We start from the raw sequence: 23,145 nt of genomic DNA, 5'->3' as shown, positions 1-23,145 counted from the left end.
GCTCCATCAAGGGGTGGAATCTATCACCATTCTCTGGTATATAGACTTGGCCTGCTTCTTATGGGAGGAATAATGGTGTGCTAATCCCAAACCAAGCCTCAAGTGGCCTTGCAGTTTCTATCCTCTCTTTTGGAACTTTGCCATCCCCATCTGAACAAGCCCAGTCGAGACTTCTCAAGAACAAGATACTGTAAAGGAGAGCCCACTTGTTCCGCTGAGGTCTCCTAGACTGGCTTACAAAGAGCTGACTCCCAATCACATAAGAGAGCCCCGGCACCATTAGAGAACTGCATACCCAACCCAAGCTGGTTACATACCTGAGGGTAAGCCCACCTACAAACAGAAGAACCACCCAGCTCACTTGTAAACTATAACATACACTTCTTCATTTAAAGCTTATTTAAAGCTGTTGAACTTTGGGTTGGTTTGGTACACAGAAATAGCTAACCAATACAAATGAATAAACAATTCTGGCATGTTCAGACAATGAAATTCAAAGACGAAAATGAACACATTATTTTCTACAAACATGGCCAACTTGCACATCCTGTTAAGCAAAAGAAGCCAGATGCAGAAGATCGCTAGGGTTTCTATCTACAAAAAGTTCACAACAGACAAAATTAGTAAAGTGTGATTTAAGTCAGCACCGTGGTGAGCTCTGGGGACAGACAGTACCTGAGAGGGGATTCAAAGACCACTTCTGAGTTGATACTCTATTTTTGATATTGATTCTGATTTCATGAGTCAGTTCACCTTATGAAAATTCAATGAATTGTACACTATGTTTGTGCACTTTTATCTAGGCAATTCAATAAAAGAATGTTTTCAAAAGAAATCGGTAAAGGGTTGAACAGCAAATTGACAGAAGAGGAAACAAATAAAAAGAGCATCAGCCTCACTAGTGGGCTAAGAAAAGCAAGTCAAAGCAATCAGAAATACTAGTTCACCCATTAATAGGCAATACATTTAAAAGACTAAAATATCCAGTGCTCAAGAGGGAATGAGAAAATATTCACATATGGCTAGTGTGTGAATTTTATAATCTGACAAATATATTAAAGTTTGCAATACATGTAATCTTGATTCAATGCATTTAGCAATCTAGCCTATAGAAATGAAACCACTGACACATAAGGCTATACCTACAAGAACATTTATTGAAGCAATGTTTATGGTAGCAAAAAACTTAAGTCATCTTGAAGGCATCAAAAGTGGATGACTGCAAAAATTACGGTTTATACATAATAGGGGATTAAATTATGTAAACATTAAAAATAATGTGTTATAACATTTTGCCCAGTGATAAGGGCATTAATTTGAAAAGCGCAATTCAAATTAATAAATATACAGTGATCCTAATTTGTTTAAAAAAAAAGAGATTAATCCAATAAAATCCTATATAAATGTTGTAAATGTTTTCTTCAGCATAAAGTTTTAGAAAGAAATAAATCTGTTAGCAACAGTCACCCCAGGAAGTGGAATTTGGAGAAAGAGGACACTACTAATCTTATATTTTTTACTTTTTTACCTGTTATAAAAAGTATATATAACATTGGAAATGAAACAAATACACATTAGAAAATATTTTCATATTACAAAACAAAGTGTTCTCTAGAGAAACAAACTCCTTAATCTTTCAAATGATGAGAGATAAAAACTTAACAGTTGTGATCTCTTTTCAAGATTCTTAAAGGCCAGCCCAGGAGCACATCATATCACATATGAATTTTATCTGATTATTAATTCAAGCTAAAGAAGAAATAAATTGTTTCATAAAATATCTTTTAGCACTTGGAGTAAATATCGTCTGAAAAAAATGTAACTGAACCAACAATCTGTTGGAAAATCCCATTTGCTATATAAGTGGAAAATATTACTCAGAGTACTGGACATTTCCTGTTTATCATTGAAAAACGAACTTAGTTCTCTAACCTTGTAAATGTAATTCAACTGTGAATCTTACAAACACTTACAATAAGAGCTTGCCTTACTAAACAAATAAGGATCATTTGGAGGTCTAGTTCTTAAAGAACTAAACTTTATCTTAAAAATAATTATAGAAATAAAAAGGAAAGACAGTAAAAGTAATGAATTCCAAGTTACAAAGGAATTACTATACTATATAAAATCTAGTTCAGAAAAGTCAATGAAATCAAAGTGAGTGTCCAACTGTTCTAAATTACTGAATAATAATATCCAAGTAAGTTAGAGCTTTTTCAAAAGCTCTAAAAGTTATTCAATTATATATTGTTAAAAGTTGATATGCTATAAAGGGATATAAATATTGGGTATATTTTTTATTTTTAAATTGTTTCATATTTCTCATGTTGAAGGAGAGATATACTCGTTTTCTAAAATTCAATACCTTAAAAGCATTTTCAAAGTAATCTTAAGACATAAATTATTATTTTCATGTTACATATGGGTATATACTAACATTAAAATCATAAAAGTTAAGGGAAAAGTAAAGGGACATATTCAAAAACAAGGCTTGATATTGATTATCAAGCCCTGTTGATAAAATCCTTGTTTGGTTTTTATCCAAAAGGACCAATTTTACCATGAAGGTACGAGACTAAAATCAGCTATTATGGAGAAAATACCCAATTTCATTAATAAAGGTAATTGTGTAAAGACTGTGGAAGATTTTGATAGTTAAGAGAAACAAATACACATCTTTGGAGGATGACTTTAAAGCAGTATTTTTTTCAAAGCTTGGGCAATAAAAAATAAGTAAGTCCTTGAGACCTTTTTAAGGTCCATGTTTCAATAAAATAAAAAGCTAAATGAGACAAGCATTTTCTATAAAGAAAATCACATATATCACATACATTTAAATTATTAAGAAAACACAGCTGACATTGGCAATGGAAATGAACATGGTTCTAACAAACTGCACCATCAAGTCATTAGCTCTAGGGAAGACTTTGTCATTTCCACAAGAACTGAAAGGCCAACATCCTCTTCCCAACTGCCTGCAGCTTTCCTTTTTGTTGTTGTTGTTTTTGGTTTTTTGTTTGTTTTTTGTTTTTCTGAGACAGGACCTTGCTCTGTCTCCCAAACTGGAGTGCAGGGGTGAGAAAACAGCTCACTGCAGCCCCAACCTCCTGGGCTCAAGTGATCCTCTCACCTCAGCCTCCCAAGTAGCTGGTACCAGCTAAATTTTTAAAATGTTTCTGTAGAGACAAGGGCTCCCTGTGTTGCTCAGGGTGGTCTTGAATTCCCCTCCCAAGATGCTGGGATAACAGGTGAGAGCCACTGTACCCGCCTAGCTTCACTTTAAAGAGCAAAATGGTTACATGCACATGTGTGCAATTACAAGGTTGGCTTCATTTCTATTTTAGAGAATATGACACTTTGCCAGAGTTTTGACAGTAAGTAAAATTTGTTAACACCACACAATAGTATCATTCAAACTAAAACTAGTGACTCCATTTAGGTATTAAAAGCCTTGGACTTCAGTTACCCCTTCAGTAGTACACACTGGGGACTTTGATATGGTTAAGGCATTCTCTGATCAAAAAATGCAGTTATCCTGACAACAAGTAATTGCAGGGATTCTGCATTCTAATTTGATGTATTAGACTATGGGTTTAAAGTTTAGCCAGCAGCTGTTGGCTGGCTTTAGTATGGGCAGATGTTGGTTGTATCAAGTATTCTTTGCCACATGTGGGACCAAGTGGAGCTTCCTGACAGACCAATGTGTAATACTAAAGAACATTAATGTTTCAATCAGAGTCCTATTTTTTTAGTCAGCGAATGCTGTTTTCCATAGGCCTAACAGTCATGTTTGGACACTAAACCAGCAAAAGTGTTTATATCTGGTTATTTTTTAAATAGATCATCATCTCCAGGGAAAGGAAAACTATTGGCAATGGGCAAGTTACTTAACCTGTCTGTGCATCAGTTTTCTCATCTGTAACGTAAGGATAGTAACACTGCCTACATCACAGGTTGTTTATGAGGACTGACAATCCACAAAATGGACAGTGGTCTCAATAAATGTTGGTTATCATTGAATTTTATTTTGATGCTTAAGCACATAAACAGAGATTGCCTCTGTTTCTGCCTCTACAGTCATCTTCAACACACCACTACTTCCCCCTGCCTAAAATTCATCTACTTTGTACTTTCCCCAAATTAGCCTATCCGTTTGGCATGGGACTGTGTCCAAACAATCACTAATTTCTCCTTTCTTCTTGCCGTTTACTGCCACCATCACATAGAGTGACATGAATGTCGATTTGCCAGCTTGTGGCTCTCTGATATTTATGTGTACATCTCTTCTTCCCATCCAGATTGTGATATTGCTCTATATACAAGATATAGCACCGAGCGCTGTCCAAAGCAGACACTCATTAGATACTCATTAATTCTTCTTCACAATTTAGAGGTGTAGTGTGAAGGAATGTTTCCAGCTGATTAAGATACACAGTGGGTATATTGAGTACACATCTGATTTCTGAAACACACCATAAACCAAAGTGTCTCTCCTATATTTTCAACATTTCCTCAAGACAAGCTAAAGAGTGAGAGGCTATGGGAACATTATTAACAGTTATTTACATGGTCTTGCCTTTACTTAATTTTTGAAATTCCACACAGAGCAATTTAGTGAGATTTCACTGGTGCAAAGTTCTCTTTTTATTGGTAACGGGATGAATTTAAAGTCAGTGAGGTGGTTTTCAGTGTACAGTTTCTAAAATGGACCCATTACATTACAAATATGAATGTACAGAGTCAATCTCCATGTATATATTTCACTAGAACACACATCTTTTTTCTTTGTAGAAGAAATTATCCCTTCTATCTGAATTAGCTCAAATTTTATCATAACTCAGTTGAGGTTCCAAAAACAGCTGGTGTTTTTGCCTCTCCACTTTCACACACACACACAAAAAGAACATGCAATGCATCAAGGAATAAACTATCTCAAAATCATAAACTGCTTAACTCTTCTTCAAGTGCAGGCAACTACCATAATATATTTTGATAGACAGTCAATGTGTGTTCACACTTTACGATATTTGTTGAATAAAATAGTTTATTACTATAATAAGATGTATTAGCGCTACTTAATATGAAAGATATTTTACTAGGTGCCATACAATGTAACTTAACAAATGCAACCTCCTGGGAAATTTTAATAAATATAAAACAGTTATTTTCAAACAGAGGGTTTATATCAGAGTCACTTGGGGAACTTCTCCAAAAAAACAGCAACAACCACTATCATCACAAAGGCCTGGACTCCATCCCTACGGATTCTGATTCTAATCCATACTCTAGGTTATGAATTAAAAAAAAATACAATCATGACTCAATGCAGCAAACCTCAACCATAACATTCTTGATATGTTAGTTGCCTGCACATAAAGAAGAGTTAACCAGTTTATGATTTTGAGATAGTTTATTCCTTAATGCATTGCATGTTTTTTGTGAAAGTGGAGAGGCAAAAACACCAGCTGTTTCCTGGAACCACCGCTGAGTTTTATGATAAAATTTGAAGTAATCTAGATAAAAGGGATAATTTATTCTATGAAAGGAAAAAAATTTATGTTCTAGTGAGATACATACATGGAGGTTAACTCTGTACATTCATGTTTATAATGTAATGGATCTACTTTAGAAACTGTACACAGAAATTTTTCTTCATAAAATAGATATATTATTAAGCTCTTATATATAATCTGAATTTCTGATGTATACATACATTCATGCTAAATGACCCAAAGAGAGTATTGATACCTTAAAGAAAACAACTGTGCAGCCTATTATAAATTATTTAAAGGGGGGATGTGAAAAAGTATCCTCTGACTTATGAGATATATACACTAGAATACAAAATATCATATTTATCAAAAGTGTTTCCATGTATAATTTTTTCTGCATTACCAACAGCTCCACTTATAAAAACTATTAAAAATTTCATTGTTGCATCATAGGGCAATAGACATCTTCCTGTTTTGATAAGTATACAATTGTTTACATTGAAAATAGAAAACATATGGCGGGGTGTGGTGGCTCACACCTGTAATCCCAGCACTTTAGAAGGCTAAGGCAGGCAGATTACGAGGTCAGGAGTTCAAGACCAGCCTGACCAACAGGGTGAAACCCCATCTCTACTAAAAATACAAAAATTAGCCTGGCATGGTGGCGCGTGCCTGTAATCCCAGCTATTCGGGAGGCTGAGGCAGGAGAATCCCTTGAACCCAGGAGGCGGAGGTTGCAGTGAACCAAGATTGCACCACTGCACTCCAGCCTAGGTCACAGAGCAAGACCCCATCTCAAAAAAAAAAAAAAAAGAAAAGAAAATAGACAACATAAAAGTAAAATTGACCTATTCTATCCTATCCTATGGCAACACACAAAAATTATCTGAATTCCTCTCACAATTTTAAGACAATCTTTATAATTTTATTTGTACATTTTTATACATTTATTTTATAAATTTCCAACTTTGTCAATTCCCACAATATAATGAAAGAAGACACAGAAGTTCAAGGGTTAAAGATTACATAGAATAACTTCTCAGTTGTACAGATTTATAGTCTTTGAGTTGTGTTATTGACATGAATTCAGTCTCTTGAGAGGCATTGTGATGTAGTCACATTAATTTTCAGCTGACCAAGGGTTAAGGTAAGCTCACAACCCAGGCTGCCAGTCTGGTTCTTAGGTCTTTTCTGAGACGCCAATACGTCTAGTTTTCTCCCTGACAACATATATCTCTTCGTGTTTTAGAGCACATTAGGCATTTTGTCATAAATTTAACTTGCAAGTGAAAAATGTTAGTATTTCTTCTCACAAGTAGTTTTTACAGACCATTATAGCAAAAGAGAATCAAACAGTCCATTACCATTATTTTCACCTAACTCCAAAGAAGATCTTAACTCGGCTTGAACAGAAGGCTTTCAGCTTGTTTCCAACAATCTTTATACTACAAGATGTGTCTAATAAGATTAGCAGGCTCATTACCTTCTTTCCACCAAAATTATTTCCAATTCCTTTCTCTCTAATATCATCTCCAAGATTTAACATGAAGCCTTTTTGCAGCCATATGCATAATCTTTAGCCTAATCACCTTAATTCTAATCTTACTTAAACGACTTCCTAAATCACAAATGAAACTTCCCATGTGTCATCCATTGTTAATAAGCATTTGTAGCCCCCAAGGGTGAAATCACTGGGCCTCTGTGTCCTCTGTGTATGCGACTAGGTCTAAGTCAGTTCCCAGTATCTCTGGATTGATGTCACCGAAAGATTCTGGTGGGGTCTGCTCACATAGTCCTGTGTCTATGCATTAATTCTGTAGGACTCAAAAGGAGTCCAGCACAACATGGTACTGTGCATCTACAAATTTGTTGAGCATAGATCTCATGTCAAATGTTCTTACCACAACAACAACAACAAAAAAAAAAAAAAACAAAGAGACACAAGGAAACAAGGGAGGTGATGAATATGTCTATTACCTTGGGTGGTGATGTCACTGTAAGTGTTTGCATATGTCCACACTCATCAAATTGTACACACTAAAACTGTGCAATTCTTTGTCTATCTGTTACACTTCAATAAAGCTGCCAAAAAATAGAAAGTAGCCCAGGCTCTGAGAAGTTTACTTAAGGGGCTCATGACTGGATATAAGCTATCAGACATCTCCCACACAAATTATTTTTTAATGTAACATATGCATCTTGAAAAAAATAATAAGGCTTGGATAGATACTTAGAAGTAGAAGGCTAGCTGAATTGTATGGAGAAAGCCCCACTAGCATTGCTCAGAAGATCTGCGTTCAAGTCTTGGCTGTACTTTACCTAATCTGTGTAATGCTGAGCAAGCTACACAAGCTGGCTTACTGTGCCTCAGTGGTTATTCAACTTACTTCGTGGGAGGCTGTGAAAATCTGAGATAATGTATTTAAAGTATCAAAAAAAATAAGAAAGTATTTCACCTGCAAAATTCCTTGTATGTAAGTAAAAGTCATTCATCATTTAATGTTACCACACCTCTTAATCCCACGGTGCTATGGACATCTAGAATTCAACCTAAATATCTTAGTATCCTTTCAATAAAGTGCTGTTAACTAACTTATTTACTAATTTTTATAATGAATAATTAGCAAGAAATGTGCTAGTGCTTTTCAATTTTGTCATCTCAGCTTTTTTACCATTTGAGAAAGATATACAAGGTTGGAGTAGACTTGGGTGGTGGCAGAAAAACTAAGAAATCGTTTCATGTCAGTTGAAAATGGCATTATTTAAGGCCATAGAATGAAAGACTAACAGGTGACTTAAGAATGTGAAAGGCTACTTCCCAGAGGATAGTCAACAGTTGGTTTTTATCTTTACTTAGACAAGAACAGGAAGAAATTAGCTTAAATTTCATTTGAGTTAAAGTAATGGAAGCAAGCTATGAAATCTAATTCCCAGGGAATCTTTTCTTCAAAATAGAATAGAGACTAACTGCCTACCACTGTTTCAGTCCAGCCCTGACTCTAAGAATGAGAACACACTAGAAGTTTCAATCATTCATCTCTATAATCCCCTTCAAGGGAAGAAAACAAGCAATGACAAGCCCATTATGCAACAGGTGTTTTCACTTATTTCATTTCATCTTCGCTGAAAATTATTTTTCCTGCTTTGCAAGTCAAGACGTAAGCTATGAGAGTTAGTCTTCCCAAGGTTATCAAGTGAATGAGAAACACAGTTTGAACACAACTGTTACCTGTCTCCAGGGCCAATCCTTGCACACTGCACCAGCTTATCTCTGTAAAGTCTTGCTCACCCTGGCACTCTTGATTTTTATCTTTATTTTAAAATGACTTTATCTCTGTGACTTAAGAGGTATCTGAAAACTAAGGCAAATTGGGAATGTAGCCAGTACTTACTGAGCTATAAAATACATTGCCAAATACATAAGCATCCTACAGATACTGCCTTCATTTGATGGTGGCTAACATATGAGGCAAATACTGTTATCAGTCTTATGTGCAGATGGAACCTAAGACTCAAAGATGTTAAATTGCTTGCTCTACAATCCACACGAGTAGGATGGGGAGCCAAGATTCAAACCAGCTGGTCTGACCCTGTAGGCCGTGTCACAACCACTAGATAATATGGACACTGTAAAGAGTTGTGGTTTCAGGATTTTATTTGTTGTGAATACTTCACATTTGCAGTCTTTTTGTGTTTAGAACCAGCTGCTACTGAAACTTAGTAGCCATTAAATAATATCTGTACCAAGTTTAGTTAAGTGTGTGGGAATTTAAAGATTAAAAAGTGAGTGGTTTATTGCCCAAAAAGAAGAAAGTCTATGAGCCTTAAAAATCAAGTATTTCTGTCAACAGACTAAGGAGCTACAAAAGTTTCTAGACATTCTGGATTTTCCTGGGGATTCTGGGTCACTTTGGCATGTTCTAGAAAGGACTAGGATGCCTCAAAACTTATGTTCCAAGTCCATGCTCGAGGTGCTAAAGAAACGGGCCTTTTAACTTCAAGGGAGGCAGCATTTCCACCTCGGCATGCCCAGTGACTAAAAAGCATGCATGTCAGGAACTCAGACCACAGGGCAGCAGCCAAACCCCAGCACCGACTTCTCTTTTTGTTTTCATCAAATCACAGATATTTAGAAGTAGAAAGAGCCCATTGAGGTCATCTGGTCCAATCCCTTTATCTTACAGACAAGGAATTTGAGGACCAGGCAAGGTTAAGTACTTTCTCTAGGGTCAGAAGGCTAATTAGTGACAGAGTTAGCAATAAATCGCTTCCATGAAAAAACATGCTTTCAAAGCAAATTTAATTACCTTTTACTCTCAAGTGACAAATAAGAACACCCATGCAGCTAGACAATCTCCAGTGTTTCTGTGAAGTAGATGTAACTCAAGAAGATCTAGAATGAACTTTATAACATTGAGCAATCTAAGTCAGCAGTCTTCAAAATGCATTAATTTGAGTCAAATCATCACTTTTAGGGGAAGTGTTCCTATCAACTTTTTTTCTGTACAAAATTATAGTTTCAGCCACAGTAAATGCCCCAGTATTTTCATTTCTTGTCTAGTAGATAAAAAATTGATAAAACTTAAGACATACTTAGAAATGAGGAATAATTTTTGTCATCCACAAACATTGTACCACAGATTATTAAAGGAAAAGATTCTTTTGATTTTATGGCATAACTTTTTCTCTGGAAGATCAAGAATCATCCATTTTATCAATTGATGACAAAACCCAGAGGTGTAGTGGTAATCCACTGGTGTTAATAATTCAATAACCAAATATAGTATTGAAAAGTATTTAAGGAAATGGAAAGCATTTTCATGTAAGATAGATTGTAAAAGTTAATTTCTTTCAACATGCATCTAGCTTAAAAACCCATAGATTTGCCTTTAGAAAATAGAGTTAAATAAGAAAGGATAAAGGGAAACATTAATAAGTAAAAAGGAAAAAATTCGAGAATTGGAATGGATATGGGTAAAAACACAAATAACCATTAAGTCAATATTCAACAGCAAACACGTAGTCTCCCATGTGAAAAAGGAAACAGAAGGTGAACACATGAAAAAACAATGAGAACTAGACTGGGCACTCTGTGCAAATGCAGGCTGACAACAAAGCAAAATGCTATTTCCATCGGGGGAAACACTGCATCAATTACAATATATTTTGAAATATTATTTAAGGAAAAAAGGAAAGACATATACTGTCAGAGAAGAGCTAATTCTGACAGCTGTAAAAGCATGTAGTTTGACATTGAGAATGCTCAAATTCCCACAATTTACTAAATTTAACCCCAAAGATGTACACATTCTCAGAAAATAGAAACCCTCTATCACACTTGATATTTCAGAAACGTGATAATGATGAGGTTTTCCATTTGGCTGTGTCTTTTTAAGTGAACACAGTAGAAAAATGGGCAGCAATGTCCATTTGGCATGGTGTATTAAGCCTAATGTTCATGTTATGTGCCTACTATAGGAAAATCAATTTTGAGTGACTATTTCATGGCTCTACAGTAATCTGGCTTCAAGGACATTCCATGGCTATTCAATGTCAATTATTCTTCAGTTTTCATGTTCTAGGAAACATTCTCCAAATGAAATCATTGAGATTTATGGGTGCTACCAATAGAAGAGAACAGATGCATGGATATTTCATGGAAAAAAAAAAAGGATGTTCTGTTCAGTATCAAGTAATAAAGCATAGCATTTCTCTTTCTGTATCAATTGATGACGAAGAGGATGATGACAGTGTTTTACCTCAACTTCACACTTCTCCAAAGCTGAAAGTTTTCAAGGTGACCTCCCAAAATGAAGTGATGAGCAAGTTGGGCTTTCTTTGGAACTCTGAGTGCCTAGAAACGGTTGACTTATTTGGGATCCCTCTGTAACCCAGAAACCTAACAAGATGATCGACAGATTAACAACACTTGTTGCTAGTGATCTACAAAATGTTATTTAATTTACTTACTTTAACAGAAACTATGTTCCCAGCGCTGTTATAAATACTTTACAAATGTTAAACTCATTTGATTCACTTAATACTCACAGCAATCTTGTGAGGTAAGAACTATTATTATTGCCAATTTCCAGAGGAGGAAACTAAGGCACAGAAAGATAAATTAATTTGCCTGAGGTCACACAACTAGTAAGTATAGTCCTCCCTTAAAACTCAGCAATGGTCAACCTTTTAGCTTGATGCTGCATCCTTTTCTGGGTCTCCTCACTAAAGAGTAGTTTTCAATGAAAAGTCATTCAGGGAGCAACACTGAAAATAAATAGTTGCCTGATAATAATAGTTGAGTTATTAATAGTTTTCTAAGTGTCATACTGTGTTAAGTGCTGAAAAAATAACTCCTGTTTGATCCTTAATGTAAGCAATCCCATTAGGAGGCACCATTTCCCTTTAAATGAAAATACTGAGCTGTGGGTGGCCAACAACTTTTCCATAAGTTACACAACTAATACATGGAAAGAAGGAATTCAAACCTGAACTATCCATCCAGTCATGGAACTCACCTACCATAGCATGAGGCGTACTGCTTCCCTATTACAAAGCTAGTCCTTTAGGGAGACGGGACTAAGGAATGAGGATTTTGGTTGGCTTTTTTTTTTTCTTTTGCCATAATGGGTCATCAACAAGATTTTAGGAAATGGAATGAGACAAATCACATTTAAGCAGATGGATTAGGAGTGTAGTTCATCTATGAGAATTCTCTGACAGTAAAATCCCCTCAAAAGAAGTAGTGTGTTAAACCAATTAATAACCCCAGTTTCTAGCAAAGTATATCCAACCATGACTCACAGTCATGACAATGACATTATTGTTCACTAAAGAGAGTGGTATAATCAACCTTCTTTAAAAACTTTAAATTTACAGTTAAGTCACATCTAAAATAAAGTTTAAAGAGTGTCATGCTGAAATATGGAGAGGTGGGCTGCAGGGTGGTCTCAAGTACCTGCCACAGAGATGATCTCACATGAAAAGTACAGTTTAAATATGAATTACCAAGAATGTTCTCTTCTACACTTTCCATATTCACCTGCAAGTGTGACATGCTGGCATCTGATAATACCTACATTTTCAAGTCACAATTTTAAACATTTTTTTCAAGAATCAAAATGCAAATAAAAAAATTGAGATCACAAATAAATTGTGACAGCCAATAATTGTATTATAATCCTATCTCTTCTAGAGATAAAATCATGTATGTTTATTTTATATTTTAGTCATTTTAGAGATTATTTACCTTATTTTATAATTTTAGAAGCAAATAATTTTTACATGGTTAAAATGTAAACTTTAAATATAATAAGTATTTTAAAATTTAGTGATTCTTATCAAACTATGGATATATTTTCTTTGCTCAGTCTTATAGTTATTATAAGTACAAAATGTCTGCAGTAGTCCTCCATCATCTAAGGAAGAAACATTCCAAAACCCCCAGTGGATGGCAGAAACTGCAAACTCTATACATACTATGCTTCTTCCTATACATGCATTAAAGCTTAATTTATAAATTAGGAGATTTCCAAATCTTTTGTTGTAAGAGATTAACAATAATAACTAACAATAAAGCAGAACAATTATAACAATATACTGTAATTAAAGTTATGCGAATGTGGTCTCTCTCTCTCTCTCTCTCTCTCTCTCTCAATATATCTTATCGTACTGTACTCACCCTTCCTGTGATGTGAGATGATACAATACATACATAATGAAATGAAGTGTGATGAATGACATAGGCATTGTGATGTAGTATTAGGCTGCTACTGACCTTCCATATTCCTGAATCTCTGCAGCTATCCCTCACATGCATTAAATGGCTTTGTGTCACTCATTTCAGGGGATTTTTTGTTGAAGGCTTTGTATAGGCTCAGTGCTTTCTAGCGCAGCACGCTGCTGTCAACTGGAACACGTTTCTGCTCATGTCTTCTACCCACAAATGTAATGCCTTTTCCATTTCAACTAGGCACTTATCATGCACCATGGCCATAACTTTTGCAGTCTGAAGTGAGACAGCAAAACTAGCGTGAATTTCTTTTTCTTTCTTCACAATTTCACAGAGAGAAGATTCATTCTCAGCATAGGTCTTAGCAACCTCATCGTGTTTCTCTCTTTGTTGAGACCTTTCCGCTTTTCACTTGAAGCACTTGATGGCTTCTCCTGGGAATCCCTGCCTTGCTAACATCATTACCCTTGTGCTTTGGGGCCCAATGTTAAGAAAAATAAGGGTAACTTCAACACAAGCACTGTGATACCATGACACTCTGATAACTGCATCAGTAAGTCTGATAACTGAGATGGCCACTAAATGACTAACGGGTGGGCAGCGTTTCCAGTGTGAATATGCTGGACAAAGGAATGATTCATGTTCCAGATGGCATGGAGCAGAACAGTGCAAGATTTCATCAAGCCACTCAAAATGGTATGCATCTTAAAATTTATGAATTGTTTATTTCTGGAATCTTCCATTTAATATTTTCAGACCACTGCTGACCACGGGCAACTTAATCCATGGAACCACAGGTAAATGGATCCAGGCACTAACAACATTTGAACTGCAAATACAAATGAATTCTTTGTGTGAATTAGACTCCAGAAAATGAAACTGATTTCTCACAATTCGACTGTAATCGATATTCTTAAAACTCACTGCAATTGCACACTACACAATATAAAATCAATATTCTCTTTTCTGTGAAAGTTCTTTTTGTTTGCAGCAGAAAAGGATTGAGGCTTGTTGATACAGTGATTTGTGGAACAAAAAATAAAGAATAAGGAGAAGCCCTTAACTGATGGCTTTAAAAAAAATAGAAGTCTTTGATTTTATGAAAAGAATATATACTTTTCTTAAATTATTAGAAATTCTCTCTACTAGAAAAAAAGAACATGGAAATCAGCTTAAGGCAAGTCATAGATCTATGACTTCTACATCATTAAAGTTTTACTGACACCTTGAATAAGTTGCAAATGAAATCTGGTTTTGAAAGACTGCCTTAAAACCACTTGCATATTACTAAATATTTTGAATTTATGTTTCCAGTGGAGCTTTCTTTGCTTTTTGAATGGTATCCTATTTGAGTTCATTTTCAAGGAAAATGTTTCATAATACTTAATAAACTTTAAAATATTTTAAGGTTTAGCAAGATAAGAAATCTATCCTATAAGTGGTATTCTCACATAATAATGGAATTTTAAATTCTAGCCACCAAATTTCTGTTCCCTATAACAATAACAAAAGTGTATATGAGCATTCTTTTATGACCTACTGTCCTTCCCTCAAATCCCCTCTTGCTCAAGGTAAAGAATTTTTGTTGTCTAGGAGACCTCCAAACATTGCAAAAAATGCTCCAATGCCTTTCATGTTGATGCAAACATCTAGTGAAGGCAGCTATGTAGTCCCCAAAGTACTTAATTCTAAGTTCATTTATCTGAGAATTACTCAATATGCTTCTTATAGGAAAGTGTATCCAAGTATTATTTGATATGCTTCTTATCGGAAAGTTAGCTAAGAAAGATGAGGTAACAAGCAAATATCCAACATAAGGAGTTGGAACATATATTGACCTCCCTAAAACATATATAATTATTTTTATTTCATTCAACTCAATCATTAGCATTAATAATAGAAAGAATAAAAATGCATTAACATTAAGTGTTTAAGAAATGTACAATTAATGTTTGCCAGAAAGTGGATAAAGGAACATTTGTTTTTATTTCTGAATCTATAGTTTTACATTTGTCCCTTACACCAAGTTCCAATTAAATTTACTGCAAATGACATATAGTATATATAAATGAAACATCCTCTTTTCTGAGAAAGACTTTTCATTGGTAAAAGGAAGGACCTTGGCAAGGTATTAATTATACAAAATTAGAATTTGCATTTCCTTTTCCCTTACACAAAGTAGAAAATAACTTATTGCACAGAGGTAAATGACTCACTTGCAGTCACGTTGTTGGTAAGTCTCCTGTTTGCAAAAATATCCTAGAAATATTCAGGACAACATATTAACTCAATAACATTCCCTAAAGCCACCCATTTGCCTCTGTATGTAGTTATGAATCATTTTGTGAACCAAAGGCAGGTCTGTGAGCAAAAATGTTTGTAAACAAAAATGTTTGTAAACAAAAGGCAACTAGGGAAATACATTAGAATTTTACAAATTTAAGTCACAAACTTGGAGAATGTGCTCAGTGTTTCTATCTCTGCTAAAATGTGTTGAGGTTGGTAGGGAAAGTGTTATGACTGTCCACCTTTTGCAGATGAGAAAACTAGGGCTACAGCATTACCCCAGAGTGACTTACCTCGGAGTACACAGTTTAATTAAAGGGTAGATTTACGATTCTCAAACCCATGTATTTCCCTCTAGATTCCAGAGTCTAGCAATTCATTCCTTGTCCACGCCACTTCACTACATAGTCTGGGGACTGATCAAAAGGCAACAAAGTCTGGCCTTCTGAATGTTTACAGTATTCTGTATGCACTATTTAATTCTATCTTATTCTTTGTGGTGTCTTGGCCATGTCTCCCCAGTATACTTTAAGTTCTTTGAGAGCACGGATCATACCTTTGGCCTCTGTGGAATTGCCAACAATTACTAGCACAGAGCCAAGGACTTGTAACTTTTTAAAAATATTTGTTCATTCACTAGGCAGATGTAAAAGTTCTGGGAGGCCCATTCCAGGAGAATGGAAAAGAATTGCTTGCCACAGGCAAATTGAATTTATTTATTACCCAATTCTGCATTTTTTTATTTCTGTAGAAATTCACTAATTTTCTTTCTTCTATTTTCAAAAAAATGTTATCACAGTGTTTTTTTTTTTTCAAATGACAGTATCCAGTATTTTCAATAAAGCAGATGTTCTCAATCATTATTGGTGAGGGATGTACCCTTTATGGGCATAATTTATCAATATGTAAACATATTATTTTAAATTGCAATTTCAGAAATTCCATTTGTAGAAATGTTTCCTAAAATAATAACTAGCGGTGTTCAAGTGCATACCAAAATTAGGACCTTTGATATGTAAAATTAGGAGATAACTAAAATATTAGCTATAATCCAAGCTTTCAGACTTTTAAAACAGTATGAAGGTCAACCAAGCCAGTTCTTTTTTTCAAAAAACTTTCAAATAATTGAAAAACATTTCTATATTTTGTACTGTTTTCATCAAATTAACAACATCAATTTATTCTTCCATTTGTACAAACTGATTTTAGCCTGTGAATCACATACCTTTATTACATGATGCTTTTCTTGGAACACAGGAATCTTAAACATTTGGCACCAATATGTTGTATCTTTGTTTGGAATGGGAACCTGTCTTAATAAAAATGCGGGGAAGACACAAAGTCACATTCTCTTAACATGCTACTAAATACAATAATGTAAGCAAAAATGCTCGTACACACTTTCAATAAGTCCATCCCTATAAACATAAAACCCGAAAACACTTACGTCCTGATTTACCAGATCAAAGTACGGTAAGGCTGTAGAGAGCACACTGGTTTTCTCGGGATTCAATAACCGCAGACTCTTGGTGCCCCTGTTGGAGTCATGGTACTTGGGACCAGCTTCCGCATCTTCACGGTGGTAGGCCCAGATCACTCTCACAGTGCTATCCTGGGTATAAACATGAGCGTGATTAGGTCTCATGAGACCACTGTCCTTACCACTGAGTTGAGTTTACAGAACTCTATTGTAAACAAGATATAGAAGTGAAGAAAAGAAAATAACATTTGGCGTTCTCAACATGGTCTCTAACATTAATTGCACAAATTTGATTAAATCATTAAGAATCCAAACACATGAGTTACTTTGTGGAAGGAATCATCTCTCAGCATGCAAGACTATGTGTTCCAATCCGTACTGAAGGAAAACTCACTCAGTAATTACACTCTTAAGAATATGACAACAATAAATCATTGCCATGCTGAAACTTTAAACTTGGAACTGATAGCGTCTAAACAAATATTCTTATTCAGTAGCAGAGACTTTGGAAAGTTAAATGCCAAGGACCATTTTAGGGAAAAATATATTAATACAATGAAAATTAAAATTACCTTAAGACTTTTCCTTTTACAGTAGATGTTTTCCTAGGAACTAGCCTAGTCACATGTATAAATTTAAGAAAGAATAGACACAGAAGGATTTCTGATTCTGGTTTTTTAATTATACTAGAGTGAATCTATAGTCATTTCATGAATCCTGGGAATTTCCTAGGAACTGGTTTACTGCAACTAGGGAAAGTACTGTCAGATGAAATTGGTTTCCATTGAGCAACCAAGAGAGATTGCCCAAAGGGCTATAGGGTGGGGAGGGTTTGCTGGGGTGTAAAGAAATTGTTCAATCCTCCCACAGATAAAGGTGTTTTTGCCAGATCTTTGTAATAAAAACTTTGAAAATAAATAATAAAGCAAAAGCTATTTATTTTAAATGTTCTCTTTGCTATATTCTTCCTTAATAAGTCAAATGACTATAATAATTATTCCAATTAAAGTATAATTGCACTGTATATTGAATAAAAAGTAATGCCTCTTTTGCATATGTTTTTTTCTGCCTTTTACTCTTTATGCTGAATGTTAATCAGAACTGCTTCATATTTTTTACATTCCCATTTTTGAAGCTTTGATTTACCAAATAGTGAAAGATAATTATATTGGTCTATACAAAATAAAATCAATCCAAACAATTCATGGAAATTTCTGAAGTAGTACATACCTTTCAAATATTTAATTTGCATGTGCATAAAGATATTAATTTTTGCATGAAGTCTGAATATAAGAAATCTCATAATATGCCAGTAGGCAATTATAATCAGCCACCTATTCATCTTGATTTTAGAAATTTACAAAGATGAGTCCATTACAAATCAGATGAATTATATCCTAATATTCAGATTCACAATTCTCTTTTGTGTAATACATTTCTTCAAGCATTTATCTGTTATATATTTTCAAACTTTATAGAAAAGAAAGTAAAATGTATTTATATTAAATCATACAAATTTTAACGGGATCTTCAAAATGTTAAACTCATACAAAAGTTGATTTTATTGAAATTTGTAGTCTTATACTTTATTGGCTTCTAAAAAAGATTTCAAAAATATTCCAAAAAAGACTATATGACTCGTTTCTCTTATTCTTTAAAGTGATTCACAGGTATAAATATACAATTTATTCATGCATGAATTCACTCACAGATGCCTTACCGTAATACTCTTGTCATTTATGTCACATGTATGCAGCTCTCTGGTAAATTCAATTATTGTGTGGGTACTATTTTCCATGGCATAGTCTAGATGGTAATCTTGCTGAGCATCTTTTTTCAATTCTCTATTTGCGTTTGTAAAATAATCCTGTGGAAAATATGGGAAAGAAAAATCAGGATACCTAAATACAGAGAGAAATGAATTTATAGGACCTTTAAAAACAAAATCTTGTTATCTAGAGTTATTTTATAAATGCCAGGAATTTCCAAGGGGATGGAGTACTCCAACTGGGGAACCAGGTCCCTGGGAAACTAGTCCATCTTTGAACTTCTGGCCTTTCAGGAAAACATAGTGTAGACTGATAACATCATAGAGCATCAAGAGATGGAATGAAGTAACATTTGATATCATTGTGTGCCTTTCTTTCCTTGTAAAACTTAAAAGAGGGACAATAGCACTATGAAATGTCTTACCGCAAAGTGATGTAACTAGTTAGCAGCAAAGCCAGAATCAGCCCTAAGGTCATCACTCTTTCCATTACAACTCCTGTTGGAGCCCCACTTCACCAGTCTTAAGAGCAAAGAGATCCAGGGGCAAGTTCGGATTATAGGTTGTTTCAGTATGACTTTTTATGCCATATCCTTATTAAAATGAAATGCAATAGAAAATATGCAAAGAAAGGAAACCAGTTGAATTAGACGATATTGAAAACTCGGAAAGTTTTATTTTTGGGGATTAGCCATAATTTTTGCACTAAACTTGTTCAGTGGTGTACATATCACTTCTGAGAGACAGACCAGTTCAGTGGAGAGAACATGGGCTTTGCAAGAAAATGACTAGGACGTGACCCCCAGCTGTACTCTTAAACAGCCCTGAAGAACTGTTGAAGTAAAACTCTGAAAGCTTTAGTTTTAATATTAGTAAAATGGGGATAATATATGCCTATTTTATACATTTGGGAAAATAAACAAATGAGCTAGTATGGGAGGGGGCATGACTGCCCACCATGGTTAGCACCCATTTGATACTAATTTCCTCTTCTCTTTTGCACCATAGTTCGGTTTTATCCCCAAAATATCTTCTTATGTCTTTTAACATTCGCCTACTTTGTTGAGTCATCAAAACCACAGTATTAACTTTTGTCAATTATGAAAGACATAAAATTTGCCTTAATTACTGCCTTACTGGTTTTCCAGTACTTAATGATATTTTATTTTTGAGAAATTGTACCGTTGATTTAGAAACATAATTATGCTGAAACATAATTATAATTCCTTTTACGAACAGTAAAATTGTATTTGAAGAATTGATTGCGATGTTTGAGAAAATGCAGCATACAAGATAAAACCTCACAGTGTCTATAAAAGTCATACTAAAATAGATGGCATTTGGCATTTTTATTCCTAGCACCTTTGTATGGTAATCATCAAGTGTGCATACATTTCACATCCAGGGTACCAGATCTAGATTTTCTTTAATATGTTAAAACCCCAAATGATTGGCAATGCGGAGTCTAACTCACCTTTCTTCACAACGGTAACAATAACGACTACAGCTTCTTATATTCACCAAGCCCTGTTTACATCTGTTACATGTATTAGCTAATCTAATCTTCAAATCAAATCTATTAGACAAAACTATTTTTCCATTTTACAGATGAAGACATCAAAGCACAAAGAAGTTAAGCAACTTGCCCAGGATTTACAGCTGGTAAACAGAAAGGCAGGATTCAAACCCTGGTACTCTGGCCCCAGAGTCTGGATCCTTTTTCACTCTTCTACAGTGTAGTGGCCACTGCTGGGCTAGGATGGGTATGTATATTTTTGTTTATTTTTTCTGTCTACAGAAACTATGTCAGTTTTTCAAATAAAATGTTACTTTTCTTCTGCCAAAGTTGAGGTTTGTCAAAATTCTTATTTTGAGAACTGGATTGCAATTGTGAAAGCAATTTAAATGAAACACTCCTGTGCATTTGTGATTTTCTCATTTTTCATCACATAGATTTTACAATATGTAAATCAGTTCAAAGAGTAGAATAATTATCCTAGTCTTGCAAATAAGTTCCCAAAACCATTATTTCCACAAACTATCCAGCTGGTTTGCCAGTTTTCCACTCATTCTATTTCCACTCAACAATACCAACTCCTTTCGGCTATTCCACCTTTTTCTGGCTTTTCAGATCACTTAGTTATCAGAAAATGACAGAAATTTCACTCAACTTACGTTGATGAACTCTTGCACCATCTGCCCTGTGTAATCAGGTGAGTGCCTAATATTTAGAAAAGACAGCCACCAATTACTTCAAAGTTCTGGACTGTCGGAAAAATGCAGTTGTCTAAAAGAAGCTCATATCTTCAACCTTTTTGAAGGAAAATATGGTTGGATCTTATTTTAAATAAAATTTAAATGTGAACTAACCTAGCCACCACTGTAATTCCACTATAATTTTTTCACAGGCTGGGCATGATGGCTCACGCCTGTAATCCCAGCACTTTGGGAAGCTGAGGTGGATGGATCACTTGAGGTCAGGAGTTCGAGACCAGCCTGGCCAACATGGCAAAATCCCATCTCTACTAAATATACAAAAACTAGCCAGGCGTGGTGCCAGGCACCTGTAATCCCAGGTACTCAGGAGGCTAAGGCAGGAGAATTGCTTGAACCTGGGAGGTGGAGGTTGCAGTGAGCCAAGTTTGTGCAACTGCACTCCAACCTGGGTGACAAGAGCGAAACTCCATCTCAAAAAAAAATTTTTTTTTCACATTTTCCAACTTTTAGGTCCTATTTGGAGGCAGATCTTTGGATTTGATTATAATATGCCTTAACTTTCCAGATAATATTATTATTTAACATGTTTACTGCAACTGGGCCCTCACTGATGGCTGGAAATCCATGTTAATCTCTTGCTATTTTCCAAAGACACCTCCCAAAACAAATATTCTAAACCTTCTCTATGCAAGATTCCAACATTTCCCCACCCTTAGCTTATGATCACACGTCTCAGTTTATTGAGAGAATTTCAGTTATAATACATTAGAGCTCCCATTTTCATTCTATCCTAAAAAATATCTACTATATGGAATCAAAATAAAACACTGATTGTAAATGAAAGCAGAAAGAGGAAAAAATAAAAAGAAGATGGAATAAATAGAAAATAGATGTAAATGAAATAGAGACACGTCACAATAGATCCTACAGACACTGAAAGGCTAATAATATTATGGCTACCTTGAAGCCAAATAATTGGATACTTTAGATGAGAAACAAAGTCCTTACAAGACAAAATCCAGCCAAAGTCATTCAGAAAAAGAGAGGTACTCTGAATAGTCCTCATGGGTAAAAACCTTCCTAAGAAAATTGTAGGCCAAAATGCTTTCACTTGGAATTTTACCAAATATTTAAGAAAGATTGTTCACAAATGCCAATTGTTCACAAATTATTCCAGAAAACGAGAGAGGACAGAGCACCTCCTAACTCATTTTTTTTATAACAGCATTACTTTGTTACCAAAATTAAGGACACTACCAAAAAAATTACAGATCATTATCTCTCATGGACCTAGATGTGTATTTCCTTAGAAATAGAAATAAAAATATTTCTTAGCAAATAGAAGTCAGCAACATAAAAAAAAAAAAAAGGATAATATAGCATGACCGTGCAGAGTTGCCTTAACAACAGGAAATCAATCAACACAACTCAGCACATCAAAAGTCTAAAAAAGAAAAACCATATGATGAACTCAAGTGTAGAAAAAAGAGTTGACAGCATTCATTCACTTCACAATCTTCAGTAAACTAGCAATAGAAGGGCACTTCTTCAACCCTAGGCACCTATAAAAAACCTACAGGTAACATACTTAATGGTAAGAGACTGAATTATTCCCCCTAAGTTTAGGTACAAGTAAGTCCTGGAAACAAGACAAGGCACATTCTCCACGTGGAAAGCACTACAGGTTTGTAGTGGTTGTCCACCTTGAATGGTTTATTTCTGTTATTCCCTGGCTATATTTTCACCTCCCATTCCCTAACTAAGGATTTCAGAGTTCTGTCCTTAAAATTTTATTTCTGTCTTCATATTTCATCCTTTGGGAATCACATCTGCTCCAATCACCTTTATTCAGTATCACATATCCAAAAGTCTTTTTCACTTGGAAGTCTTATTGTCATTTCAAATGCAATAGATCCAAAATTGTATTCATCTTTTACCTGGAAGACTAGTATTCCTGAACTTCTTTAATTATACTGCCATTCTCCTAGCTATCTAAATTCAAAACTGTAGTCTTTTTCTTTTCTTTCTTGAGACAGGGTCTCGCTTTGTCATCCAGGCTGGAGTGCAGTGGCACAATCACAGCTCACTGCAGCCTCATCTTCCCGGGTTCAGTTTTATTTTTTGTAGAGCCTGGTTTTTACCATGTTGCCCAGGCTGGTCTCAAACTCTT

General features: G+C 34.9%; 1 protein-coding gene across 1 annotated transcript in view; it reads right to left on the bottom strand.

Moving 5' to 3' along the window:
- MOXD1 (monooxygenase DBH like 1) overlaps nt 1-23,145 on the bottom strand; it is a 108,084-nt gene that overhangs the window by 63,347 nt on the left and 21,592 nt on the right. Inside the window, exons 2-4 of the mRNA XM_017533234.2 lie at nt 18,711-18,857; nt 16,958-17,122; nt 16,736-16,819 (exon numbers count right to left, since the gene is read on the bottom strand). Coding sequence (XP_017388723.1) covers nt 16,736-16,819; nt 16,958-17,122; nt 18,711-18,857 — 396 coding nt within the window. The remainder of the gene's footprint in view (nt 1-16,735; nt 16,820-16,957; nt 17,123-18,710; nt 18,858-23,145) is intronic.

Source organism: Cebus imitator, unplaced genomic scaffold (assembly GCF_001604975.1).
Source record: "Cebus imitator isolate Cc_AM_T3 unplaced genomic scaffold, Cebus_imitator-1.0 Scaffold81, whole genome shotgun sequence".
Taxonomy (NCBI): Eukaryota; Metazoa; Chordata; class Mammalia; order Primates; family Cebidae; genus Cebus; species Cebus imitator.
This window is presented reverse-complemented; position numbering and strand designations above follow the sequence as displayed.